The following is a 27,574-nucleotide window of genomic DNA, read 5'->3' as shown; positions in this document are numbered from 1 at the left end:
CAAGTTGATCCCTCTTTTATATATATATATATGTGTGTGTGTGTGTGTAATTAGCGAGGATAGTGCATTATTCAAATATCTACTGACAATTTCAAGAAGAAAATGGTCAGTGAAACATCTTCTAATGGTATCAGTAAGAAGTATAAATTCACATTTTACAACATTGTATTACAAATTCAAAGTACAGAAACCTCAAATTAAAGAAATAACTTCTTTTTTGTTTTCTTGGAAAAGAGGGAGTGTTTTCTTGGAAAAGAGGGAGTGAATGTTTTCTTGGAAAAGAGGGAGTGAAGGAGCTTAAACCATGATGCAGTAAATCACTGATCCTCGGCTCTTGGATTGTAATACCTGTAATTTTCGTTTTGTTTTTGCTCTTTATGTCGGTTATTATACTAGTTGGAGCTGGTAGCAAATGCATGAAAACTTAACTTCATTCTTTAATGATACCTTGGAAGTTGCAAGCAAAGAGCAGTCAAATACAGTCTTGTATCATGCAGGCTAGTAGATACATAGTCCTGTTACATTCACATGCACAACTTATAAAGCCTGGGTGACGAAAACTGAAAAAGAAAATTTTAACCGCAGGAGGATAAGACTTACTCCTAAAACCTGTAAATCTTTGTTGATTTCTTCTGAGTCTCCAAAATGCTACCACAATCAGTCATAGATGCAAAAGGAATAGTTGAATGGATCAACCTCGAGTTATCCTGATCCACAGTTTGGCTGTGGCCGGGTTTCAGGATGTGCTTCACGCCAGGACTCAGTTTAATAGGACCTGATCTTGCCACACCATCAACTTTAGAAGAATCAATGCCAGCTGAAAGTCCAAACCCATTACATTGAGACTCATTTGGAATCCATCCTACAAGGCTTGCTTCATTCCTTTCGGGTTCAATTTGAAGTGACTCTGTGTTACATTGAATGTCCTCGATGAACTTTTCTCTAGCCAACAGGGCTGCAGCTCTTGATTCATCTTGAATTCCTAGATTAGGTATCTTAATCGGCTTCATTGAATAATCTTCTCTAGCTCCAGGTCTCTTCCTTGTCTTCTGGCAAATATCAGGGTCCTGAATGCCAACACTTTTTGACTTCATTCTGTTCCTGTGGCTCATATTAACAGAAGAATTTAGTTTAATTCCAGGAACAGGTAGGATAAGTGGGGAGTGAGCTACAGATGGTTGCCCAACTGAACTTTCCATGTGCAAGTGGTGATCATTAACAACTGGCGAATGAGGAACCAAGTGGTTGGTAAGAAAACTAGTTCGAGCAGTATGCGGATGAAACCTACCACCCACTTCAGGAAGAGGTCGAGAACGTGTACTTGGTGCCTTCGCTTGCTGTGTTGCTTGTAACAACCATGGCATCAGGCCCTTTGAGGAGAAATTTTCAACATGATCTGGGTACAAAAAAGGAAAGTTGAAAGACGAGTTTCCGGCATTCAGTAGATTCTGCTTGTTTTCGAGTTCAACAGAATTCCCATTTATATTCTGATAGTTTCTGTGCGAAGTAGATGCTGCGGGTAGTCGAGAAATAACTCTTAAAGTTTCATTTCTGGATATAAAAGGCTCCGGGTAGTCAGCTCCACTGTCAAAAATAGCATGGGAAGTGGGTGGATGAGCTAAATGGTGTGATTTTGGATTAGGATCTCCTGCCATTCCTAGGCTGCTATTATGGAATTCTGGATTTGCTCTACAGTTAAGACCTGGCTGAAAGAAATTACACTCAGGAGACTTCATGAGTACATTGGAGGGAAAGGCCTGGCTGCTCTCTATTTCAAATTGTTGAACACGAGTTTCTTTAAATTTTCCTGATGCTGGATCCAAAAGCCAGTCTTCTGGTAATCGTCTATCAAGAAAGGAATTCTGAAGGGCAATACTTTGAGGATGCTGCTCCTTTATGATTTCCTTATCAGTCCAGACCTTTCCATCTGCAAATTCTTGTATCTCATCACTACTTCTACAAATTGTAACATCTTTTCCCATCAACCGCATTGTTGGAGGTGGACTATTCAGGAGCATCTTATCTGCATTTTCCTTTGCATGAGTGATGCCTTTATCCTTTTGGTTCTGAAACTGGTCATATTGCCCACATCCACTGAGAGAGATGTTCATCAAATTTAGGTCTGAATCCATCAAGCAGATGGAATGGTTGCATCTCTTATTAGAATTTAGACGGAAGCCGTCTTCTTTTCTATGGCCTTGCAATTCTGTAGCCCCTAATCTAACTGGTGAATGTACAGTAGCATTCACTTTCAAGTGATTCCGTGCAGGAAACAAACTTAACTGATTATTTGGAAGTGCCCTTTCAGTAAAATGCATCCCTTTCATAATTGAATGATCATCCATGCTCCTTGGCAAGACAAGATTGCTAATGCTATTGGAAGAACCTGATACTGGACTCAATTTCTTTAGCTGGTTGAATCCTCCATTTCCACTTGACTTTGCCTGTACTAGTTCACCTTGTGAATTAAGAGGCAAACCAAAATATCTCTCATCCCTGTACTTTTCTGAAAAGGCAACTGCCTTCTGTTTCCATTCTGGAAAGGGACATTGCTTCCCCATCAGTTCAATAGGAGACAAATGATAAAATGGCTGATCGGACAAAGGATGGCCTGAAACATTTTCTGATGTAAATGGAGCACTTTCATTGGCATTTTTAATCAAAGCAAAACCAGATGATAAAGGCTGCAAAGATGCCCTTGGATTTGCCTTAGAACTTATAGCAACTTCCCGGGTGTGATCTCCAAAATAATCAACAAACAGGGAACTGTAATTCAAAGCCGTAGAAACACCACCACATACTTGTGAATTGACAAAAGGATTTTGGATCTCTTTCGGTGCAGAAAAGAGTCTAGGAACACCAGTAGACGGAGGGCTACAAAATATATTTTGATTTCCTTGATTAGACATATGAAAATTACCAGAATCTAATACAACTTGACCTGGTTGCAAAGATCTATCCGAAAAATGATTTATTTTTTCTTGCTCATTGATACTAGGTCTGAGAAATTTTGGTATATCAACATTGTGATGAAAATCAGGCAACTGTTGCTTTTCCATTGTAGCTTGCACCCCAATTCCATTTTCTGTGCTAAAAGAAACATCTTCCTCATCACTTCTGTTTATCTCTCTGGCCAGAAATTCCTTATCACCTTCATTCTGAAGGCCTTTTTTTGACAGATCAAATGAATCCAAATCAATGTGGCAAATGCTTTTCTCAAATGAAGCATCATGTTTCTTATGGGGACCAAGTATGCCATCCTTACCTGAGAAACTGACATGCCTGACTGAATGTTGAACGCCGCAGGTATTTGTTTGAGTAGTGGCCCTCAAATTACATATTGTTGGATTTTGTCCAGAAACACATTTTGTGGGATTCTTGAGAATGCCTAGAACAGGTGAACTTGGCTCATGCTCTACAATTGGCTTGGATACCTGAACAACCTTGCTTTTCTTCTTTGCAGACACGCATTTGAGACTTGGTTTCTTTCTAAGGATAGAAACAGCGTTTGAGCCCCTGTTTGATTTTCTATTGAAATTGACAGGAATTTGCAGCTTCTGCTTGCAACCATTCTTCTGAGACAAGAAAAACAGAATCATCATGGTGTCAAGTTTTCAAAATTTTAAGATATTTCACATATTATTAATTCAACTATGAGGAATAGATAAATTCATTTTTTGAATTTGACGAATTCAGCCATAAATTGGCCCTACAACCATATCAAAAGTGCCAAAATGAACTTAAAACTGAAGACCAACATTCAACTTGCAAAAGGACTAGTACAAAGGGTTACCAACAACTTGTACACTACCATCACAATCTATGGATCTGCATGGGCAATCGCATGATTATATTTCAACTTTCAACTAAATGGTGCTAATTCGAATAATTTTATATACCTACTCCAACCATGTACATCACTACCCTCTTGTCCAAGGAAGAACCAGCATTTGCATGCTACCTGCAGCCAGCTTAAGTAGTCAAATGTTACAGATAGTAGGAATAGCCCCTAAGAGTTTACTGATTCAAGGAAAAGGTTTGGTTGTTTGATAATAAATTAAGATCACATACCAAGTCCTTTTCCTATCACAGTTCTTATAATCTTAAGTTCATTGTTAATTTCCTTATGTATTGATAGTGTTACCTAGCAATCTGGATTTTTATAGTAAGGTATCCTTTTAATTCTTATTACTTTATCATACTGCTATCACAAGTTTATCACGCTTTATTTCTTCAATTTACCTATTTAGTTGGTCATTGTAATGACAAATTGCAAAACTTGAAGCTAAAGACTGTCCTATGAAAATGCAGAGGTATAATTATACATGGTGAATTGCTTGGAAATGTAACTGATATATAAAGAGAAAGGATTTAATAGGAAGTAGTAGATTTATAAGAGATTCAAATTAAGTGAAAAAATACTACAAGTACCAAGTTAATAAGAGGGAAATTGAAAGAAAGAAAGAACATATGAAGAAAACAAATAAAATAGATACAGCCCTCATCTCGGCTCATTGGCTTGCATGCAAATTTTCAAGGCCACAGGTACAAATTTTGTGGGCTTGTGAAATTGTATCATGCATGGGAATTAAATTATTAACAAAAAACCAATAAAAGATATGACAAAAGAGAAACCAATATGATCATTAATGTGACAATTCGAAATTTTCACCATCAAAAAGCAAAACAGTTCTTCGCTGCTTCTGGACTTGAATAACACTATATGGAAATCCAACATCTGAACTAGCCTCTAGTGCAGAGAACAAGCGTTCCATGAAAAGAGTACAAACAACACTAAACAATTCAGATAGTATAACATGTAGCAAAAACTGATTAAAATTTTCTTGAATTGTGAAAAATATGCCTAGTGACAACTGCAACCTAAAGCTAAACTCTTTTGTCCCAATGCCAATATCGTTTTCTTGTAAATTGTGAATCTATGGTGAAATTGCAGTTGAAGACACACATGATAGTCATTACACATCCTTTGTTACAGAAAAATATGGCATCTGGATTTTACAATTACAACGATATATTCTGGAGGTGCTTCCCGTTAAACCATGCTACAGTAAATTTTTTTTAATTATTGGAACACGATGTTTGAGAGAAAGAAGTTTGAAGTGATTCAGAAGTTCATATTCAAAATTCTATGTCAGGAATGACAGAACCTAAGAAAATCAATAAAGTGTTTTCTTTCATTTTTCATATTGTTCATCAGTAGCATCACAAAGACATATAGCTTTACACCATTACATAATAAACTTGTTGACATCAAAATGACCAAAATGCTCATGGAAAACATTTCTGCTGTAGATATTGGGCAGTTTGACCAGAAAATAAGTTTTTCCTTTTTGTTTCTTTTAGCTTAACAATACTAATTTTTCCATACAAGGTACAATTTAGTTTCACCTGACAGTATTTTGATAATGAGCTCTTTTTTTCCAAAATTCTTTATGGACACCTTTCATAAGGTGTGACTGCCATTAGACTATTGCCTTGGCCGCCATTGCTGAATTAACTTAGTTTTTTTATCCTATAAATTTTGATGAAATATTATAGCGATATTTAGTCAAGACTTCAAATATTGTTAAAACCAAAAGGAAATAATTTACTATCAGTTGCTTTCAACATCATCCAGAAAGCATTAATGCTATGAGACTTACATTTAATTTCTATTTACTTCCATTACTGCTTAAATCATTTGATAAGAAATGTAGAATGTTACACATGCATGAACAATCATATTAGTTATAAAAAATTAACATGGTTTACATACTTTTCGTTAGAAAACATGGTTTACATACTTTTAGTTAGAGTTTATGCCTGTTATTAAAAGTTACAACAAGTCTACACATTGGTTGTTGACTGTTTATTTCTCATTCATTTTACAACAGGGAGTTCCAATGATCAAAATCATAACTTGGCAATTAAGAAAATTAGAACTTGTTATAATTCCAACTTACATAATACAAGCCTGCATATAGACCATGGTATGAATTGCTTAGCATCAGAAAAGTACTTTTCCAGCCATATGAGGAAACTGTTGGGGAAAATTTTGCCTTAACAAGAAAAAAGGTCCATTTAAAATCAAATGCTAAGATTCAAAAAATTACTCTCTCTAAATAGCTCTTTAGCCTAAAAAGGAAACTTCCATATAAAATTTGAAAATAGTTCCAACACTAATCATCAAGAAGAAAATATTACGAACTTTTGCAAAATGGGCAGAATTTTTTTCAGTGATAAAAATGGGAATATCATAAAACATCTAGCATCTAAATTAGACAAGGAAAACCATTATTCCAAGAAGAATCTGCCAGTGGCTTTACTACATAATGTACCTAAAGAAGCTCACTGGACCATAACACTGATAAACTTCAAGGGATCATTAAACTGCCAGCATCAAAGATCATTGAGTTTGACCAAAGAGACGTGAAGCACACTGCTTTAACATAAACTTTCGCATGGTCAAAGCACCTAAATTTTGGGGAAAAAAAAAAGATAGGTAATTGTATGTGAAAATAAAATTACCAGTTACCTAAAACTGATTTGGAAATGTCGAAGAAATTTTAGCAGGTCAAAATTTCCTAAAGGTCCAAGAATTTAGCTGTTCCAGTGGTTGTAAGTCCTTGAGATGTAAAGATTTTTTTTTTTTTTTCAATTCAGTACATCTAAATCAGACATGCTTAGTAGCTGCTAGTAACCATATAGCTCTTTTACAGTGTTTTCAATTCCTCAACATGCTTAATGTAATGTAACAGAAGGGACAACACTTATAGGTATTAAAGACTGGATATTTGTCTAAGACAGCACCTGCAGAATAACCTGATTCTACAATATTTCTACCTACAGTTCTTTCCAAACTCGATCTTCCTTGGCATAATATAAATTTTAAGGGCACATGTTCCACTGCTAATTATTCATTTCTTTTCTGACCGGTGAAATATTATCAAAAGTAAAAGGAAGAGGCACAACCCTCGTACAAAATTAGTATACAGAAAAATAAAAAAAACAAATGAGTTCAAAATGGGATTGGAATTACCTAAAATAAATAATTAAAGGATTTTACTACAAGAAAAAGAAAGCTTTTAGTTAACATCAGCAGTATTTTCCTCCCTTGCACAAATATACAAGGGGCAAGTCAGAGTTTTGTTTTGGAGAGGCAACTTGCAAGTATATATTGATTCAAGCCTCCAAGAAAGTAGCAAAGCACGCAAATCCTCACTAGGTCCCTATGTGAGTACAATAATGAGGGTAACATAATAAATTCATTTAAAGAATACCCTTTTATTTGATACAACTTTGTATCATAGACCAACATTGCCAAAACGCATCCCTCTACCAAAAGACAAAGTAAAGATGCATGGATGTTCCTAGAAATAAATAAATTTTGTAACCAAGAACCAATTAGTAGGCTGCATGATATTAAATTGAGATACTAAATCCATTAGCTAAATTTTCTATTTTTTTTTTAATAAACCTTGAAACAGCACAAGTAAAAGAGAGGATGTGTACTGCCAACGGAAACCTTTCCCCTTCAGATACCATCCACATAAAGAACCGATGATTCATTTCTCAAACAGCATCTTAAGTGCTATCATAGTCATATGAAACCAGCATGATGAGAAAAAACATATGGTAAAAGAACAGAAGGAAATTCTTAATCCATTTCCAGGTGGCCAGTCTGATTTTTTGGCCTCTATGGTGAAAATTAACAACCCATCATATAACAATTTTATTGTGCCAAAAGTAGACATAGTAAGAGATCTAGCTAATAGCAATCACATGCTGTGGATTTTTTCTACTTGAAAGCAGGTACTTACATATCGCCCAAATTATATTTCAACAGAATGTTTCTCAAACCTTAAAGAACAAGACTGCATAAGATAAACCAGCCTTTAGATATCTTCTTTTTTTCAGTCAAATGATCTTTCATATATGTTGTGTTTGAGAAGTGATAACAGCATAAAATGAAGTATCATTATTCCCTTATGCTCCTTATACAGATACTACGATTGGTACATGTTTCTTCAATCCAGATGATGGCTTTCAAGAACCAAACAGTAACTTATAAAACAAATTAAGACTCGTCATGTTTTAAGCCAATATCATTATCTATAATAACAAGCTTCCTGTCAATATTTTCATCTCAACAGTATCTTCTAAGGCGATATTCCTATACTTTCCATCAACAAATATTCATCAAGCCAAATATTAGAGGCTTAGGGTCATTCTCATACCAATACATAAAAAGCATTTTCTTGATAGCTGCAAATTCCACCTACTAGAACTAAACAATATGTAAAAGTCCATACATGAGTGATAAAGATGATTTCATCCCCAAACTATTAATGAATCCTTGCTGCCATTAACACCAAAATGGGTCTCTAAAACTACAAGGGTCTCATAAAATATGAATACTTTTGCAATTTCATTATGCAGCCGGTTAAGCATCTGATGACATAAATCCCAAGATAGCATAAGCAACGACAACAAAATCTTTGCATCAAAATTTCGGACATGTCGGCCATTCAGTTTCACAATATATATATATATATATATATATATGTACACACATGGTCCACTCAAAAGAACATCTTTCAATCAGACATGTATCAAAATTTGGCATCACCCATCTACTGTCCTCTCCAACAAATGCAAAGATAGATTGCAAAAACTAAATAGTTATCAGAGCTAGAACACCGTTTTCTTCACAAAAGAGTCCATGAAATAACACCATAATATGCCATCCAATGCAGAAACATTGCAATAAGATCATGAAAGCAATTTACAAATCTCCATATCCTTTGTGGCAAGTTTCCAGTCCACATTATCATCAATCCGACCTTATATCTTAAACAGTTTACCTGAATTAATTATTCAAGTCCTTCCATGGCTCCCGTAATCTATCAATCTAAATGATAAGCACCTCCCCAATAAGATGAGACACCGGCCATTAGGTAAAAAATAAAACTGGCCCCAATATCTAAATGATTATCTTCGTTAGAAAAAATTATTGCAACAGTAGTTAAAAAAAAAAAAAAAAACAGCATCATTAATCTAGGATAGATATGCTAAACCAAGGACAAAAAAAATCTCTACCCTATAAAACACCTCTGCCCAACCCGTACGGTACAGCTGGATCACCACACCTCACCTAAGCTCCATAACCCGCTCAAACCTTACCAGACATGAAAATACCATCTCTTTGTTTTAACTTTTTTTTTTTCTCTCTCTTTATGACGCTTCTGAACCTCATTGAGCACAACAAGTATAATCACAAGGCAACAGCTCAGTGATCTCAGTCCTCAAAATGAATACAGTCTTTATCAAGCTTTATCAGCTGGAATTTTGTTAATCAGAAAGGAAAAGAAAGAATCACAAAGAAAATACATATGAAGAACACAGATAAATAGTAGTACCTTTTAACTGGCTCAAAATCCAATCGATCAACTATCCAAAGATCACAAGCCCACAGCCCAAAAATCAATGATAGTTTATCATGACATGAACAACAATGAATTATAACCATCATCAAATGAAAAATATTGACGCAACAACTCTAAACAATATATAATAAAAAGAAGAATAAAATCAAACAACTCACAATCATAATAAAGCACATAATTAGAAATATTTTATGATGTAAACCACATACCTTCTTAACAATTAGCCCATCTTGCTTCTTATTCTTATTCTTCTCCAACTTCCTCTTTCTCTTCTTCAACTTTTTCACAATTGCCACTTTCTTCTTCTTTTTCTTCTTCTTCTTTGGCCTCTCAATCTTGCAATTCAACTTGTTGTCCAAACTGCCATTTTCATTTTCATCCAGCAAATTGTTATCATCAGCAGCATCAACAACCATGTGGATCTGTGGAGCCGCAGCAAAGATCTCAACGATGGATCGTTTCTTGGGGGCTCTTGATTTTGTAGCCTTAATTGCCATCCTCATTTGGCGCCTCTCTTCTCTACATGCTTGAGCAAGACAGCTATCAACATGAGCATTCAACGCATTCACTGTGGAAGCAGCAAATGCCCCACAAACGGGACATTCCAACATGTCTGATCTTTCATCGGATTTCTCCCCAACATGAAGATTTACTTGCAACAAATCATTTTCGCTTCTGGGTTGCGTTTCTTGAAGCTTGTTATTTTCCATGCCGCTGCTTTCTATGTTAGCTAATTCAGTTGATTTGAGAAGATCAAGCTCTTCGGACCACCAGCGGAATTTGATGACTGTGATCGGAGGGAGACGAGATTCCATGGTTTGTTTGTTTACCATACTGTTACCATTATCATCATCTGAAGAAGAAGAAGAACCTCCACAGAACGGCCAGCTTTTCACCACGTCGATGCTTCTCATTTTGGAAGCATACTCGCTACGCAAGACAACAGATCAACAAAGTCAAAGAAGAAACCTTTCTAACTATAAAGCAAACTTGAAAAGGAAAAAAAAAAAACCCAAAAGAAGAAACAACTTACCGGATGGAAAAGCCTTTAGAGACAACAGCCATGCTAACTCTTGAAAGAAGATGCACGTAACCAGAGAGAAATCGGTACTGTCAAAAACTCATCTTCAAAAGAATAAAAAGAGAGGAAGAAAACGAGCAGATTAGCATAGAAAATGAAAGGAAATAAGTTTGGATAGTTGAAATTATAGACTAAAAATGAAGGAGAAAAAAAAAGAGACCCAGACCCAGATAGAGAAACAGAAGAAGAAACTGATGACAGTTGAAAAGAGGTGCAGGGAGCTCGTTGTATCTGTCGTTGGTGAAGGGTGAACTGAAATGGATGAGGTGATAGAAAGGAAAAAGGCTTTACATTTTTCCCGCTCGAAGAGAGAGAGAGAGAGACAGAGAGAGAAAGAGAGAGGATTAAAGTATAGCATCTCATATGCTTTGCTTTTGATAGCTCTCTTCCTTTCCCCTAATTTATGACTGACAGCGACGTATGAGACCGCTAGCGAACGCTAAGTGTTTCAGAGAATAACCAATTTCACCTTTCTTTATTCGTTTCTTTTTTTACTTTTCTTTTCATTTCAGAATTTGATTTACTTATTGAGAACTGATTAAAGACTTTTTTTAGATATGCAAATGCAATTTTCTTTTTCTAATTTTCTTCCTTCGCCTGTAGCCCGCACTCGTGTACGTATAAAGAACAAAGATTCGCTGTAAGAAGAGCTCGGCACTCGCTGATTTCCAGCGCGTCATTCACGCTCCTTTCTGTGAAGTAAAAACGAACGGTGGGAGGAGGAAGTGGGGTTGTTTTTTCTAACATTATTAAATTTGGAGCTGGTTTGGTTCTTCCCAATGTATAAGAAGCCGACACCATATTGTTCAACATTTCATTCAATTCGTTGTACATGTTACCATTCACTCTTTCTTTCAACTTCAAAACTTTCAATTTTTTTATCTATACCGGCAAAAACAAACAACTCTAGGCAAATGTAGAAATTATACTTCTTTTGCTTAAGTCAGCTAGCTTGTGTGATGCAATTGGGTCGGGTAATCATGATTATGAAAATGTACCGGCTGTTATTCTAAATTTAGATAAATATTACCCGTATGTAACCAAATTGATGCATTTAAATTCAAAGTTTAATTTAATTATTCATGCAACATATTTAATAAAGTTAATATTCAAATTCTAACATTTACAATTTTTTTATTTTTAAATTATGATCTCATTTAAAAAAAAAAAAGAAACTTAATGCATTTCCTTTGTTTTCTCAAGATGGGGAATGGATATGGGCAGATTGAAGAGTTTTGTATGGTGGAGGAGAGCAAAATTGGTTAGGACCGAGTGGTCCATGAATAGTAGTTAGCAGAGAGAATTGAACGTACCCATGCATGCATGCAGTTCATGATGATGACATAGTAGCCATATGCATATCTTAAATTAGCTAGCTGGCTGAACAAACTTTACATGCATGTTTATTTGTTATCTCTGACCATCGATGGATCAGGTCTAGTTTTTGGCAAGTGAAGATATATGTTAGGGTTAATTTACCTTAAATAGCTAGTATGATATCGGTAAAAACCATACTACTCATCTCCCCACGTACATCTATGGGTTTCTTAGGAAAAGCAAAAGGGTGAGTGCATGAGAGTTTGAATAGTGAGAATGCATGATGCATGCCACCATCAAAACCATCTGACACTCCATGCAAAAGTCATCGCCAGAACTATGCTCAGTTCTGTTAACAACTCAATAACCCTTGTTGTCATTGAATTTCTTACAACCACACTAGAACAGAGAAACAAGATCATCTCCTACTCCCGACACTCCAACCAGGAACAGTTTCCCATTGCATAGGACTGAAATAGTTACATCAATCTTCTCGATCTGATCAGTCATCATCATCATCTGCTAAAATCTTGATACTTTAGAGTGCTGCCATACATGCTTACCACCTCCCCCCTATGTTTGCGATATTCTTGAATGTAGTGTAATTTCATGCACGTAGAGGAACACCAACACAAGTTACTCATATAACTTTATAGTTTGTATGGATGTTGTCTGACCATTCCGCTATGTCATCAAAACCATTCTTTAAGCCATGACCATCCCAATCTTTTCATTGTGGCCTTCATTTTCAGATCATCGAATTCAATTAGAAACTGTATGCCCGTGATCTTTTTGACTGAAATCTCTGACACACCATTAATTGTAAAGTTCTCCATCAGTCTACATGTTTCATAATAACCCTGGCTGTCCCTTCTAATCAATTCTCCAGCCTATGTATCGCCTCATCATCCACCCCACCCTTGCATGATTTTAGCTTAGTATTGCACATACCAACATGAATACCCATTTGTATTTCACCTATCTCTCTATCTTCTTCAGCAACAGAGGTAGACATTCTGTTGTTCATCAACGCCTGTAAGTATGTCTTTTGATTACGAGTCCGAACATCTCTTCCCTCCACCACGCACGCACTTGGTCATCCCTGCACTCTCACCAACTTGGGTACTAACACCCACCTCAATGATTGGATACTTTGCATTATCCCTCATCCCCTGATTACTCCTCCCTCTAACTTTTCTCCAATACTCGACTCTGCTCATGATCCTTGCCATATTAACCCCAATACGAAAGTCCAGAAGCCATGATCCATTTAGGCTTTCGATCCCTCTCTTTGCCTCCACCATATCCTCAAAGCGGACAAAACCAAATCTTTTCCCGCTCCCACTTCTCTTTTGTGGGATAAAAACATCAACAACAGAACCGTGGTGTTGGAATATACCCCAAAGCCAACTTCAGCTAACTCTGGGAAGAATGTTCTTAACGAAGACCGTCACCACCTCCCTCTGACTATGCCCTTGAAAGTTGAACCATCATTTCGGTTTTTTATATATATAAGTACACATGAGAGTTGAAAATTCGAAGTTTTTGAACTTCAATGCTCTTGATAAAGATAACAAGTGAAAAATCAACTGTACCGTTTTTACAAACTGCTATTAGCAATGCACGCAAAATATCCAGTGAAAGGTGAACAAATGGAAATCAATCGTGTTTATAAATTAAAAAATTTAATGCAAAATATCCTGTGATGGATAAATCTTAAAACAGTTTTGCAACTTGGGAGATAAAAATCTTGGTTTAAAATTAAGCCATGGGTATATGCTAGCTAAAACTTCCGCTTATGCTTGAGTTGCGGAGTTCTAATAATTAGGAGACAGAAAGGATAAAGGAGAACATAGCTAGGGAAAAAGTGTGCAGTGGAATTCCAATTAATTCCAAACTGTAGAATGTTAATATCAAGCTAGAAAGATGGAATTTGAGAGATCATATATTCAACTTTTATGAAAAGTTGGAAATAATGTTTAAGTTTAATCATCATATCTTTCCACATGCATGCACATCATATACATTATATTAACATTAATTTCAAAGATTAAGAAAATTATCATAAAACAAAACGAAAGGGATATATATACTACGTAACTTATCTATATATGCATATATGCATATGGTGCGTGCATATATATATATATAACCAAATAGGACATATATATAACCATATAGGACATATATATACAGTGTTTTGATTAATACCATAAATTAATTAAAATACTAAACCTAAGTAACTAAAAATGCTTAATATCCTACTAGTTAAGAAGTTGGAAATAATAATCAAATAAGTCCTCAAATGAATGGAATTAGGGATATGAATTTTATTTTATTATAATAAAAACAAAAATTTTGACATCACCTAATATTTCATATTCCATTAAAACCTTCAACTTTCTAAGTTGATTGATTCAATAAATAAAATCTAATGCTTATCTGAATTTATTTGGATGAATTCAGTTATCTATATTTTATTGCATTAAATTAAGGTGATAATTAAACTCTTATTCTCTTATAATTATGATCATTAAATTTGAAGGTGAATGAAATTAACTTCAATAGAGATTTTTTTAAAATGCAATAAAATTTATTAAAGACGAAAAATAAGGAAATAGAATTTGTCATCACAAGCTGATGTGAATCAGCCAAAACTAGTAGCTATCAAAACCAAGCCTCAAAATTACAAGTTCGAGAGTGACCTCAGATTTGGCTAATGCATCAACAAAGGAGTTAGCCTCACGCAAAATGTGATGAAAGAAAACACCCTTGAGTCTTCTATTAAAACTTTCAATTTGGTTTGAGATAAACGCCAAGGAACAATGGAGGAGTTGTTGGCCCAAAGAACTGCATTAGTAAAGTCACTTTCAATTGCAAGAGGGTGAGAGCTTACCCAAGAGGAAAAAGAAAAGAATGAGAGACCCTCTTTGATTTCCAAGAGTTCCGCAAAATTAAAGTCGTCACACAAATTGGCTTAGAGAAAAACCCCTTTAACAATGCCAGAATGATCTCGCAAAACATCACCAACAACGGCAGATCCTGGTTTGCCAATAGCCGATACATCAACATTAAGTTTCATAGAACCTATAGGAGGTCAGGACCAAGAAACCAAAACACGAGACTTGTCAACTGTAACAACATTCTTAGTGAAGACACCAGAAGGATCGAGAAAGAAATTATTGACAGGCTACCATAGAGGGCCATTTACCTTGACACTGGAAAGAAAGGGACACTTTATTTTTTTTTTACATAGGGGAAGAGATTTATTATGCTAAGACTTGAATTTAATATTTGTTCAATATCCTCTAATGTTGATTGCATCAATCACTTCAACTGAGTTAAGCTCCGCATGCTTTAATAATATTAATAAGCTGCATAAAACAAAGGAATTTCGATGGAACCGTATCGACCATAGAATAGTAAATAATAGCATTCTCCAGATTCCATCATTGCATTTCGAAAGTGATGAGGCTTGTCAAGAGAAAAAGAAAGAATTAGCATCCTGGGAGCAACCCAATTTACATTCCACAAATTACGGCATAACAACAATATTTTCCAAGAGACTATACAGTTGAAAAAGAGATGACCAACTCAACAGTTTCTAATTCGTTATTACAGAAAGCAAACTGAGCAGAATTAAATCCAGAATTTTCCTTTTCATAAGCTCACCCTTAACAGCAACTTTTCCATTAATGACTTGCCAGTAAAAGATTTCCCGCCTTCCAAACATTAGAAAAATGAAGTGAAGAAGAATAGAAAGACTTTGCTGAGTAGGTTCCACTTGTAAAACCCTTGCAAATGTTTTTATCAATGTCAGATTGGTGAGGGCAGAAAGAGTTAATCAAACAAAAAAAAATCCTTCCATTGTTGCAATTCCATATTGATTTTGCCGAAACCATTTATTCCCGAACTCGCCACCAAACTCCAACAGAGATAACGGGGCACTAACCCTAATGTTATCTTTGTTTTGTTGGTAACCAAAAAATATTTTAAACAATAAATTTTTTAGGTAGACAAAAATGATTTTTTTTTATTTTTTAATCTCGAAAAAATATCTTAACCCTGTTTCTCACCACAAAATCCTAAAATAAAATTATTGAATAATTTGTTTTCCTTTTGTACTAAAAAACATATAAGTAAACGTCAACCTGGGTTTAGCAGCAAAAGCGACATTCAATTGACGAAACCTTGATTTTGGTGTGAAAACGACTTATACGAGGCTGACTATCTCTCAGCAAAGAAGAGAAGAAAGAAGTGAAAAAAAAAAAAAAAAGTACGTGAGAGAAAAAAGTAAAGAATATTGAATTCGGAATTTAATTTACTGGATTATATAATTATTTTAAATTTTAAATTTCTAACACTCATAAATTTTTATTCTCATTTTGTGATATATTTTATATAAAAAATGAATAAAAAGTATTATCCCTAATAAATTGACATTCTTGGATTACAATATCTTTCGGTACCGAAACAGAGAGACCAAAATCGAAGTCCTTTTCCGTACTTTCCGGCAAATTGCAATCAATAGGTAAAGAAAAAGTAGCAAAAGCCAAATCCCAAGTGGGTAAAAATAAAATTAAGAAAGAGAAATTTTGATTCGCGTGTGTCACGCGCCATATTCAAAATCTTTGAAAAGCAAAACCCCAATTATTAAAAAACTAAAATTAAGAATTATATCTAATAATTTATATATATATAGATCATATTATATAATATTAAATACTTATAAAATATAAAAAAATTAATATATTAAATTTCATATTTAAAGTAAAAAATATAAAATATATATTTTTAATTTATATAATTTTTATGAAAATTTTAAATTATATTTTTTATGTTATTTTCTTACGATAATATCATATTTTTAAAGTTATGGTTATAACTTGAAAGAAACTAGTGTCCATAAGAATGAAGCCAGTGAAACTTCGAGAAGAGTAAACGAAAGGAAGAAGACAGAAAAGGTATTTAAGAAAAAAAAAGAAACAAAAGGTTAGTGACCATTGATTTTTATACCTACATTGCCGGGACAGCCCCACTCTACCAAGCCACTACAGCCTTTGCATGTTTTATGTATGATGATGCAGTGCATAGCATGTATGGATCATAGCATGGGCATGCATTATTATATATGATGATGGTGACAGAAGCTCCACTGTGAGCTGACATGGACCTCCCCTTCGTCATCATTAATATTGAGAAAAAATTGAAAAAATTTAAAATTAATTTAAAATTATGATATTCGATTTAATTTGAATATGAGAATTTTTATGTGATTTAATTTAAATTTAAATATTAAAAATATTTTTGTTATACTTAAATCAAATTTTGAATTGAAAAATATGAAATACAAAATATTTAAATTAAATCAAATTATATATTTTTATTAATTTATATATATATTATATATTATGTAGATACCATACTTTATCTTGAATTTTTTTGATATTATCGAGTCTTGAATTGGAAATGTACTTTAAAAATTTTTTGATTTAATTGGGGTTTAATTTTGCAATTAGGATTCAAAGTCCAAAAATTTATAAGGTTTAAAGTGTTTCTTTTCTTTTCACTTTTATTATTTTTTTTATTTTAGTTTTAATTTTTATTTGTTGGTCAATAAGAGTAAAAAATAATCAAAAAATGAAAATAAAAAAATAAAAAAGGAAAATATGAGAAATTTTAAAGCAAATTTTTTAGATTATGTTTGGATTCAAAAATTAATTGATGTTTTAATTTGTTTGATAATTCTTGAAAATCAAGTTTATAAAAAAGAAAGATTTTGAAAATATTAAAATCGAATCTTAATAGATTTGGTTGATACTAAATTTGTCCAAATTAAATATAAAAAGCATTCATCAGCAACATAATAAAGGGGCACGATAATTTAGAAGCAAAAACAGCAAGAGAGAGCAAACGCAATAAGCAAGTAGAGAGTAAAGTAAATTTGGGTTTTTAAATTTGGTTTCGGTTTTTTGAGTTTTGGGTTTTAAATTGAAATTTAAAATTCAAGCAAAAGATTGTTTTGGATGGTTATGGTTTGTTTTTAAAATTCAAGTTTTTTTTTTTTTTTTTGTGTTTCTAGATTTTTTATTATTATTTTTTTTTTACAGTTTTGGGTGTTGTTTAAATTTTTGGGGGTTTTTGAATTTTTTAACAAGTACGATGGTCGAATTCTTGGTTTCCCAATAATTTTTGGGGAAATTTTGAATATTTCAATTACAATTGAATTTTTTGACATCGGATTCTAAAAAAGTCACCAATTTTTGAGATTATTTGATTTTTCCGGCATAGCTTTGAAGAGAGAAAGGAAAGATTTCCATTGAAGAGAAAGAAAAAGAATTCTAAAAAAACTATGTTTAAAACTATTTAAATAAAGTCAAATCAATGCCATTTCTAGAGTGAAGGTTTGCGCTTCAACTCGTTAGGATTCTTATTAGGATTCGTGCATCGAGCTGTTTCATGATCCGTTTTAATTGTAAGTTTTTATTTTATTTTATTTTTATTTTCTATAGTTTTTAAAATTTTGTTTTTATTTCTAGTTATTTTTTTAAAATTTTATTTTCTTTTAATTTTAATTTTGAAAATAATAATAAAAAGAAAAAAAAATTTTGATATAAGTTTTGATAGTGTAAATTTAACAAATTATAAATATATTTTCTATAATTATTTTGTACAATTATTTTTTAAATAGTATTTGTACATAATGATGTTATGTAAATAATTTACTTTTTAAAATATTTAATAAATATGATGATTGAGCCTCTTTAAAGAAATGACATATTTTCTTGAATACTCTTAGAGTGAAGAAAAACTTCTTTATAATGAAAACCTAAAAAAAGTTTTCAATATTTAAATAATGAGATTAATAAAAATAAAAAATAAAAACCATTTTAATTATGGCTTAGTCGAAATAACATAAGATTGATTTGATATTAATTTTTGATCTTGTAAGGGTGTTAAAACATTTCCCATATGTAAACGGTTCTTGGACCTAATTCTAAAGATAAACTAAAACCTATTTTTTTTAGAAACTCTTGGTCAAACATAAGATAATTATTATAACGTTTAGGTTGGGAACTTACTTATTAACATAAAAATCATGGAGTCGCTTTCAATTTTTTTTTATCTAAGTGTAATTAGTCACCTATATGAATCTATCTTTTTTAAGGTTATCCTAAGTGTAAACTAAGAGTCCCTAAAAAAAATAAATTTTGGTCTACATTATCAGAACTAAGGTTCGAGAGTCAGTTACGTGTTAAAAATGTATTAGCACCCCTTTACGCCTAAAATTAGTATCAAATTAATTATATGTTATTTGATTTAAGCCTTATCTAATATGATTTTTATCATGCAAATTAATCAATTCTAATTTTTTTATTTATTTACAAAACATGATAGTACAAAAATTTTATCAAAATATCAAGCAATCATGCAATCATGCAATAAATATTAAATCATATCATACAAAAATTATCATGCAAATATATTGTAAATCATACCAAATATCATGTGATAATATCATGCCTAGATAATGCTAAAATATTCATACAAGAATGTCATGTAAATATATTAATTATCATGCAATAATAACAATCATGAAAATATATAATACCATGCAAATATTTTATCATGCAATAATATAAAATGTCATGTAATAATATAAAAATACAATATAAATATATAATCATGAAATCAAATATAATCACACAAATATATTAGTAATTATGTAATTAAATATAATCATGCAATTATGCATATAATAAATATAAAAACATGCAATTAGATATCATTCAAATATAATATTAATCTTGCAATAACATATAATATCATATCATACAATAATATAAAATCATGTAATAATAATAATAATAAATAAATAAATAAATAACCATGCAAATAAATATATTAATAATCATATAATTACACAAATAAATAAATAAATTAATAATCATGTAAATAGATATGCAATCAAATATATAAATCATACAAATAAACATGCAATTAAATATATAAACCATGTAAATAAATATACAATGAAATATATAATCATGCAATCACACAATAAATAAATTAATAATCATGCTATTAGACATGCAATTAAATATATAATCATACAAATAATAATATATAAACCATGCAAAATATGCAACTAAATATATAATCATACAAATAAACATGCAATTAAATATATAATCATGCAAATAAATATATTAATAATCAAGCAATTAAATATATTAATAATCATGTAATCAAATTAAATATAATCATACGAATAAATATTTTAATAATCATGTAAATATATTAATAAATCATATAAATAAATATATCAATCATGCAAACAAATATATTAGACAAATAAATTATCATGCAAATATAATATTAGTCATGCAAATTCATGCAAAAATAAAACCATGCAATAAATATAAAAATAAGAGTAAGCAATTAAATGTTATAAAAGTTATGCAGAAATCACAAAAAAAAAAAGCTAACATTACCTCAATGGATCACAAGTTCCAACAAATTTTCACCTTTCAAAAACTAATGCTTCCTACTATAAATCTTAACTTTCTTTTTAGAAAACTCAAAGCAAACCTTTTTGCAAAAATTCTTTGCTTGATTGCTTTTTTCTTGTTAATTCAAAACTTTACCCAAATCTTCTCTCTTTTTAATGATCTCTATTTGATCTTGAAATTAATTGCTGTTAGGCCCCCCCTTTGATCACATATTCAAGGTCTTTTATATAGGGATTGAATCCCTTTCGATTTGGAAATAATTAATTCAACCGAATCTAAAATTTTTCTCCTAATTTTATTCTCTTAGTGATCTTTCATTTTTTCAATAGATTGAGCCTAAATTCTTTCCAAAATTATTTAACCATTAAAGTTAAAATTTGAGATAGAATTTAAGAGTTGAATTGAATATAAGATTTTTCATTCAAAATCCCACATTTTTTAAAATTTTTACCATTTTTTTATTTTTTTATTTTTTACCAACTGACTTTGACTATTTTGACTAAAAAACAAAAATTAAATTAAAAATTAAAATACAAATAAACTTTAAGGCTTAATCTTTGGGCCCAAAATTCACTTTTCCAATTAAGGCTTAATTGCACAATTAAAATTAAAATTCAAAGCCTAATGAATTTCAAAAAATTTCCAAACAAAATGGGATATCTATAATTGCCCATCTTTGTGCATTTTCTCTAAAACAGGAATTGTATAAAGACAAAAGACATCCATTTGGTCTGGGTAAAAAAAATTGAAAAATAATTCCAAAGGTTCCTCCTCAGAGGTTTGAAACTTTTTTTTTGAAAAATGCTTCCTCACAACTGAGGTTTTGAAACTTTTGAAAAATAAAATGCTCCTCCACAATTGAGGCTTTAAAACTTTTAAAAAATGCTCCCCCACTGAGGGTTTGAAAACTTTGAAAATAAAATGCTCTCTCACAACCGAGGCTTTGAAACTTTGAAAAATAAAATGCTCCCCCATAATTGAGGTTTGAAACTTTTGAAAATAAAATACTCCCCCACAACTGAGGCTTTGGAATTTTTGAAAAATAAAATGTTTCCCCACAATTGAGGCTTTGAAACTTTGAAAAATAAAATACTCTCCCACAATTGAGGTTTTGAAACTTTTGGTAAATAAAATGAGATCATTCTTACCTTAAAAAAAGCTCATTCATGATAGAGGCATTGGAACTTAAAAAAATTTTACCTTAAATTAAGTTTCTACATCTCATCTGAATCATCATTGATTGCCTTCTAATGTCTCTTCTCAAAATTATTTTCTCATGTAGTTTTTCCTTTTTGCTTTCCAAACATATGCAATAAATGCATGCAATGAATGAAAAGATTCTTCACAATTCTCAAATTCAATTTCAAGATTCAAACTTTAATTTTTCTTCCTTTCAAACATGTATGATGCATTGGATGAATATGATAAACAAAATGTATGTATATAATGACTGTATGAGCCAAAGATTTTTTAAAATTCCATTCTAATTTCACAACTTAAACTTTGATATTTCTTTCCAAACATGAAGTGCATGAGTGCAATAAATGTGATGATATATGCAAGATGTAATGAATGCAGTGAATACAATGCATGAATGAAAAATTCCTACTCGATTTCAAACTTAAAATTTTTTTTTCTTTTTCAAATATGTATGATGAATGCCATGAATGAGTGTAATATTCTTAATATAATGCGTGCATGTAATGCATATGGTGAATGTAATGTATGCTATGCAATTCTTTTATCTTTTCAATTATGGTAAATTAGAGGATTTTCAAGGCTCCTAATTTTTCTTCTTGCTTTCTTTAACTCTTCAACATTTGTGATTTTCAATATAAGCTATCATGCATCTTTAAGTAGTCTCATCTATTATATCATCCAAAACCAAAGTTTTCTTTTTTCAATGGGATCACAAGACTCTTCTTCATGTTTCTTTTTCAGCTCTCATTATGTTTTTCTTTAACTTTTTTGGAACTAGCTAGTAAATGTATCAATTGATTTATGACCTGAAACTCCTCTTTATTAGCTTCATCATTTGATTTCAACATTTGGATTTTTTTTTTCATTTGTAGGCTACAAGGATCAACATCATTTTAAACTTCTTTCATCTTTCACATTTCATTTTCAATATGGTCTAGTCACTTCAAAATAATACAAGGATCTTTCATAACAGTCATTTATCCATTCATCATTATTTCAATTCAATACCAAATGTTATCCATCACATTTTTTTAATTCATCATAAGAAGAAATAAATAGTGAAGAGCAATACAAAAAGGGTATTCATTATAAGAACAAGTCTAGTAAAGAATAAATAGGCAAAAAAAATTTTTCAAGATGAATCATTAAGATAAATGCTGGGAAGGGTACCCAATATCTAAGATAATAAATATTCAGACAATTCTAGATAAATTAATTTTGAATTCTTTTTTAAAAATTCATTCTATTGATATTTTGATCTTTCATCAATTCAAGCATTATCTTTATTTCTTAGAGATCCTTATCAAGGCTATTTTTCCAAGTTTCCTTTTGTTACTTAAACCGTCCTTTTAGGTTTTTAGTTTAAGTTTTCATTTTTTTTTTTTGCACATCTCTTTCACATCCTTTTCTTCTTATTTTTTCTTTCCTCTTAATACATCAGTAACATTTTAATCAAAATTTCCAACATTTTCATTACAAGTTTGTCTTAGTTCAATTTATGATTCTTCACTTTAGACATTCATATTTGATCAAAATAGACTTTTAAAGAATGTAACGTAGGTTATGTTAAGGGGTTATGAAAAAACTGGATAAAGTAGACCCAAAATTAATTTAAAGGGTTATAAACCAAAGGATTATTTATTATCATATGGAGCAGCATGCCTTTTTTTTTTTGCCACATTCTTCATCAATTCTATTTTTTTTTTCACATTTTTTTAATTTGTACTTTTTATACTTTTTCAGGAAAGATATGAGCACTAAAGAGTTTTTGTTTGCCCCTAAAGTCATTAGGGACCTTAATTTTTCTTTTTTTTTATTTTTTTCTTTATGATCAAGCCTTTTTTTAATTTTACCCCCAAGTGTAGAGGGTGATCCTTGATTAAGGTTTCTTCTAAGAAATTGTCAATATGCTCAAATGAGATAGCAAATGGATAATTTTACTTATTATGTGAAGGGTAAAAAAAAATGATCATTTTTCATTTCAAATATGAATACTTTCAATGAAGAATATTTATTGACTATGAACAAATTTGTGAGCAAACCATCACAAAAAACCTCACACTACATCACTTCCATCTATGAATGAACGAAATTTCATGCTAGTTTCATTTAATGAAACCTATCATCTTTTACTTTAATGATCCTAATAGATTAAGAGTCTCATTTTATCAATTCATCAATATGAATAATGCTTTCCAAATTGAATCTTGAATTATTTTCATGATTGTTTAAACATTCATTATTTAAAACATGAGAATGAGTGAAATATGAAAGGTATGTATATAAAAGCAATGAAACAAATGAAAAAATATAATGAAAATACATCTGTCACTTTATTGAAATAATGAAAGATAAATAAAAGACTGATATAGAAGACTTTTAAATGTTTCAAACTTACATTATTTCTTAAAGTTCCTAAAGTGACAGACATTTATAAAAACTCCTTCAAAATTATGCCCTAGTATGGTTAAGCAAAGGGTTCTTGATGACACATATCCTTGCTTCTTGAGCAAAATTAACCAATCTATTTTTAACTAAACTTTGCACTTTATACTTCAATGTTGTGCAATTTTTTATAAAATGACCAACAATTGCAGAATGATAGTCACAAGTAGCATTAGCATTATACCACTTGGGATAAAGAGGTTTCATAGGTTTTGAATAAATTGGTGTGACCAAATAGTTTTTAATGAATTAAGGAAGTAGCTTAGTGTATGTAATAGGAATTACATCTATAGAAGCTCTTTCTCTTTTCACTCGATTCTTAGGTTGAGTAATTGGCCAAAAATTGAGTGACTATATGACTGGTTGATGAGCATAAGGACTTGGAGAGACATTGTTGATGGTTGGATAGTAAGGTTAGAACATTAGGTAAATAGAATATGGGGTTATCCATTCTTTCAAAACCTCAAACCTTGGCTTGCATTATATACCTTGAAAAATCTATTTTGATATACCTTGAAAAGTCTATTTTGATAAAAAAAAATGGACACTTGAAGTGAAGAGAAATGTCCTTGAAAATTTGTATATACCTATTATTTGACAAGATTTTACTAAGTTTTTCATTGTTAAAAAATATAGCTCAAAGGTAAAAACCTAAAAAGGGCAGTTTAGAGCATAGCCACTCTTGAAACCCAAAAAAAAAAAAAAGAGTTTCAAGGTACTATCAAAATAAAAAGTCACGATGCAAAACCTTATAAAGGATCAATACCCATTAAAGACTTTGCATTTCACCAAAGCACAAAAATAAAAAACTAGCCCTCTTATTTTCCCAAATCTCTTTAAAAAAAATATTGATTAGTTTTGGTGCACATTAAAATATCATGTTTTCAATAAAAGAAAAGTGTTTTAGAAAAATTATCTCTTTTATGAGACCAAGATAAATCCTTACGATCCTCGTCGAGTTTTCCTTGAAATATGCCAACTAGTGAAAAAAAAATTTGAGTTGTCAATCACCCAATCCACAAACATTCAAAATAGTAATCATTGAGCTTTCTTTGAAATATGCCCACCAGTGAAAAAATTGAATTGCCAATTATGCCATCCATAAGCATTCAAATAGTAATCATCGATTTATGAGATATTCGAAAGTTATGTGTTTTTAATTTTTCTTATTGAATACAAAAATACTTTATGTAGGATAATTTTATGATTACTTTGAAAAACTTTGGAGGTTAGTTGAGTATTTTTGTTTAAGATATTAAGATCATTTTTGGTGAGGAGTAAACCTTAAAATTGAACAAAGTTTTAAAAAAAATGATGAAACAAAATGAAACAAAAAAAGTCTTTAAATTTGCATTAATTACAAAAGACATTTGACCAGTATACTGAAAGAAAAAAAATCACATTTGCATCAATTAGATGTGTATTGTCAAAAAGACATTTAATTTGCATGTTGCAAAAATAAAAAAGAGCCTTTACATTTGCATTACTTGATTTCACATTTGTATCATAAGAAGGTTATTTCATATGCAAAAAAAAAAAAATTCACATTCATACTTGTATGTGCATCATGAGAAAGACATTAGATCTATATGCTATAAAAAAAGTGAAAAAAAAATAAAAAAAGATATTCATATTTGTATCACTCGCATTTATACTTACATGTACATCATGAGAAAGACATTTGCATTCACATTTACATCACAAAAAAAGACATTCCTATTAGCATCATTTACATTTGCATCATAAAAAAGACATTCACATTTGTATCATTTACGTTCGTATTTGCATGTGCATCATGAGAAAGACATTTGCATTTATATTATCTACATCCTACATAAGGCATTTGCATTTACATCATAAGAAAGAAATTTGCATTTGCATTATGGCATCTGTATTATAAAATTATTTGTAAGGGCATTTACATGAAAGGAACATTATCATTTGCATTATGAAAAAGTCAAATGTATTTGCATCAAGCATTCACATTCTTACATTTGCATTGACATTTGCATTTGCATCGACATTTTCATTAGCATCATTTGATGAGAATAAACATTTATATCATGATTGCATTTATCAACTTTGTAAATATTTAAAAAAAAAGAGAGAGAAAAAAAGAGTTTATTATGAAAATATGAGAAAAAGAAAAAAATTAGTTTGATAGAAAATCAAAGTATCAAAAAGGTTTGAAAAGTTGAAAGAAAAATGATTTGTAAAAAGCAAAAAAATTATTGAAAAAATGGAAAAGAAGAAATATGATACAATATAAGACTTAAGTCAAGTTAAGCTGGCACCTAGATAGATTTGTAAAAACTTTGGGCATAATTTTTAAGATCTCTAAGCAAAATATTTTAAATTTTCAAAGTTTCAATGCCTCTATTATGAAGAGCATTCAAATATTGAGATTTTTAAGACCTCTAGGCACAATCTCTAAAACTTTTGGGCATAGTCTCTAAGACCTCTAGGCATAATCTATAAGTCTTCCAAGTAAGATTCATAAGACTTTTTGAATTGAATCTGTTTTAATTTTGAGATCTGTAAGACTTCCGAGTAAAACATTTTAAATTTTTAAAGTTTCAATGCCTCTATTATGAAGAGCATTCAAAGATTGAGATTTTTCAAACCTCTGAGCACAATCTCTAAAATCTATGGGTATAATCTATAAAACCTCTAGGCAAATCTGTAAGTCCTCCCAACAGGATTCATAAGTCTTCTAAGCTAAATCTATTTTAATTTTAAGATTTATAAGACCTCAAAGCACTATCTTTAAGACTTTCGGGCAAAACATTTTAAATTTTTAAAGTTTTAATTTCTCTATTATGAGAAGCATTCAAAAATTTTGAGATTTTTAAAACCTTTACACAAAATCTTTAAGACCTTTAAGCATAATCTCTAAGACCTTCGAGCATAATCTGTAAATTTTTTGGGCAAGATTCATAAGTTTTTTTAGCTGAATTTGTTTTAATTTTGATATTTGTAAGACCTCTAAGTGTAATCTCTAAGACCTCCGAGCATAATCTGTAAGTTCTCCGACAAGATTCCTAAGTCTTTCGAGCTTAATCTATTTTTATTTCAAGATTTGTAAAACCTCCAGACATAATTTTCTAAGTCCTCTGAATAGGTTTTGTAAGCAATTTGAGCTGAATTTATTTTAATTTTGAGATTTGTAAGACCTTTGGGCGTGATCTTTTATTTTATTTTCAAAAGTTATTAAGTTTTTGTTTAAATTTGTTTGCAAATGGTCAAGTTTATTAAATTGCAAAAAAAAAAAAAAAAAAAAAACAAAAGAAGTCAACAAAAATCAACCAAAAAAAAAAAAGATAGAGAGAAAAAAAAAACAAGATTTTAAAGTTTCAAAAGCCTCTATTTAGGAGGAGGCATTTTGAAACAAGATTTTAAAATTTTGAAACCTACATTTGGGAAGAGTCATTTTCACACAAGATTTTAAAGTTTCAAAGCCTTTATTTGGGAAGAGCCATTTTTAGACAAGACTTTAAAGTTTCAAAGCATTTATTTAGGATGAGCCATTTTTAAAAAAAGATTTTAAAATTTTGAAGAGCCATTTTCACATA

The 27,574-nt window shown here is 31.0% G+C and overlaps 1 protein-coding gene across 2 annotated transcripts; it reads right to left on the bottom strand.

Annotated features, from left to right (window-relative positions):
* Positions 1–266: 266 nt before the first annotated feature.
* On the bottom strand, positions 267–11,009 carry LOC111299674 (uncharacterized). Of its 2 annotated transcripts, XM_022895016.2 has the most exons (5): positions 10,694–11,009; positions 10,480–10,571; positions 9,656–10,376; positions 601–3,575; positions 267–515 (listed from the first exon to the last, which is right to left on the bottom strand). In XM_022895016.2, the coding sequence occupies exons 2-4, from the start codon at positions 10,509–10,511 to the stop codon at positions 603–605; spliced, it is 3,726 nt and encodes a 1,241-aa protein (XP_022750751.2). In that variant the 5' UTR covers positions 10,512–10,571; positions 10,694–11,009; the 3' UTR covers positions 267–515; positions 601–602. The 2 variants fall into 2 exon arrangements, with proteins under 2 accessions (XP_022750751.2, XP_022750752.2); XM_022895017.2 differs by having other exon boundaries at positions 267–3,572.
* Positions 11,010–27,574: the final 16,565 nt, after the last annotated feature.

This window comes from Durio zibethinus, chromosome 18, assembly GCF_047325235.1.
Source record: "Durio zibethinus cultivar Kanyao isolate XHJ-2024 chromosome 18, ASM4732523v1, whole genome shotgun sequence".
Taxonomy (NCBI): Eukaryota; Viridiplantae; Streptophyta; class Magnoliopsida; order Malvales; family Malvaceae; genus Durio; species Durio zibethinus.
This window is presented reverse-complemented; position numbering and strand designations above follow the sequence as displayed.

Bases quoted from the DNA above. Each gene is read 5' to 3' on its own strand.
- LOC111299674 (XM_022895016.2), bottom strand. From the start codon at position 10,511: ATGGCTGTTGTCTCTAAAGGCTTTTCCATCCG. The intron at 10,377-10,479 runs GTAAGTTGTTTC...TGTCTTGCGTAG, and splicing joins TCTAAAGGCTTTTCCATCCG to CGAGTATGCTTCCAAAATGA. The intron at 3,576-9,655 runs GTATGTGGTTTA...TTCTTGTCTCAG, and splicing joins ATGGGCTAATTGTTAAGAAG to AAGAATGGTTGCAAGCAGAA.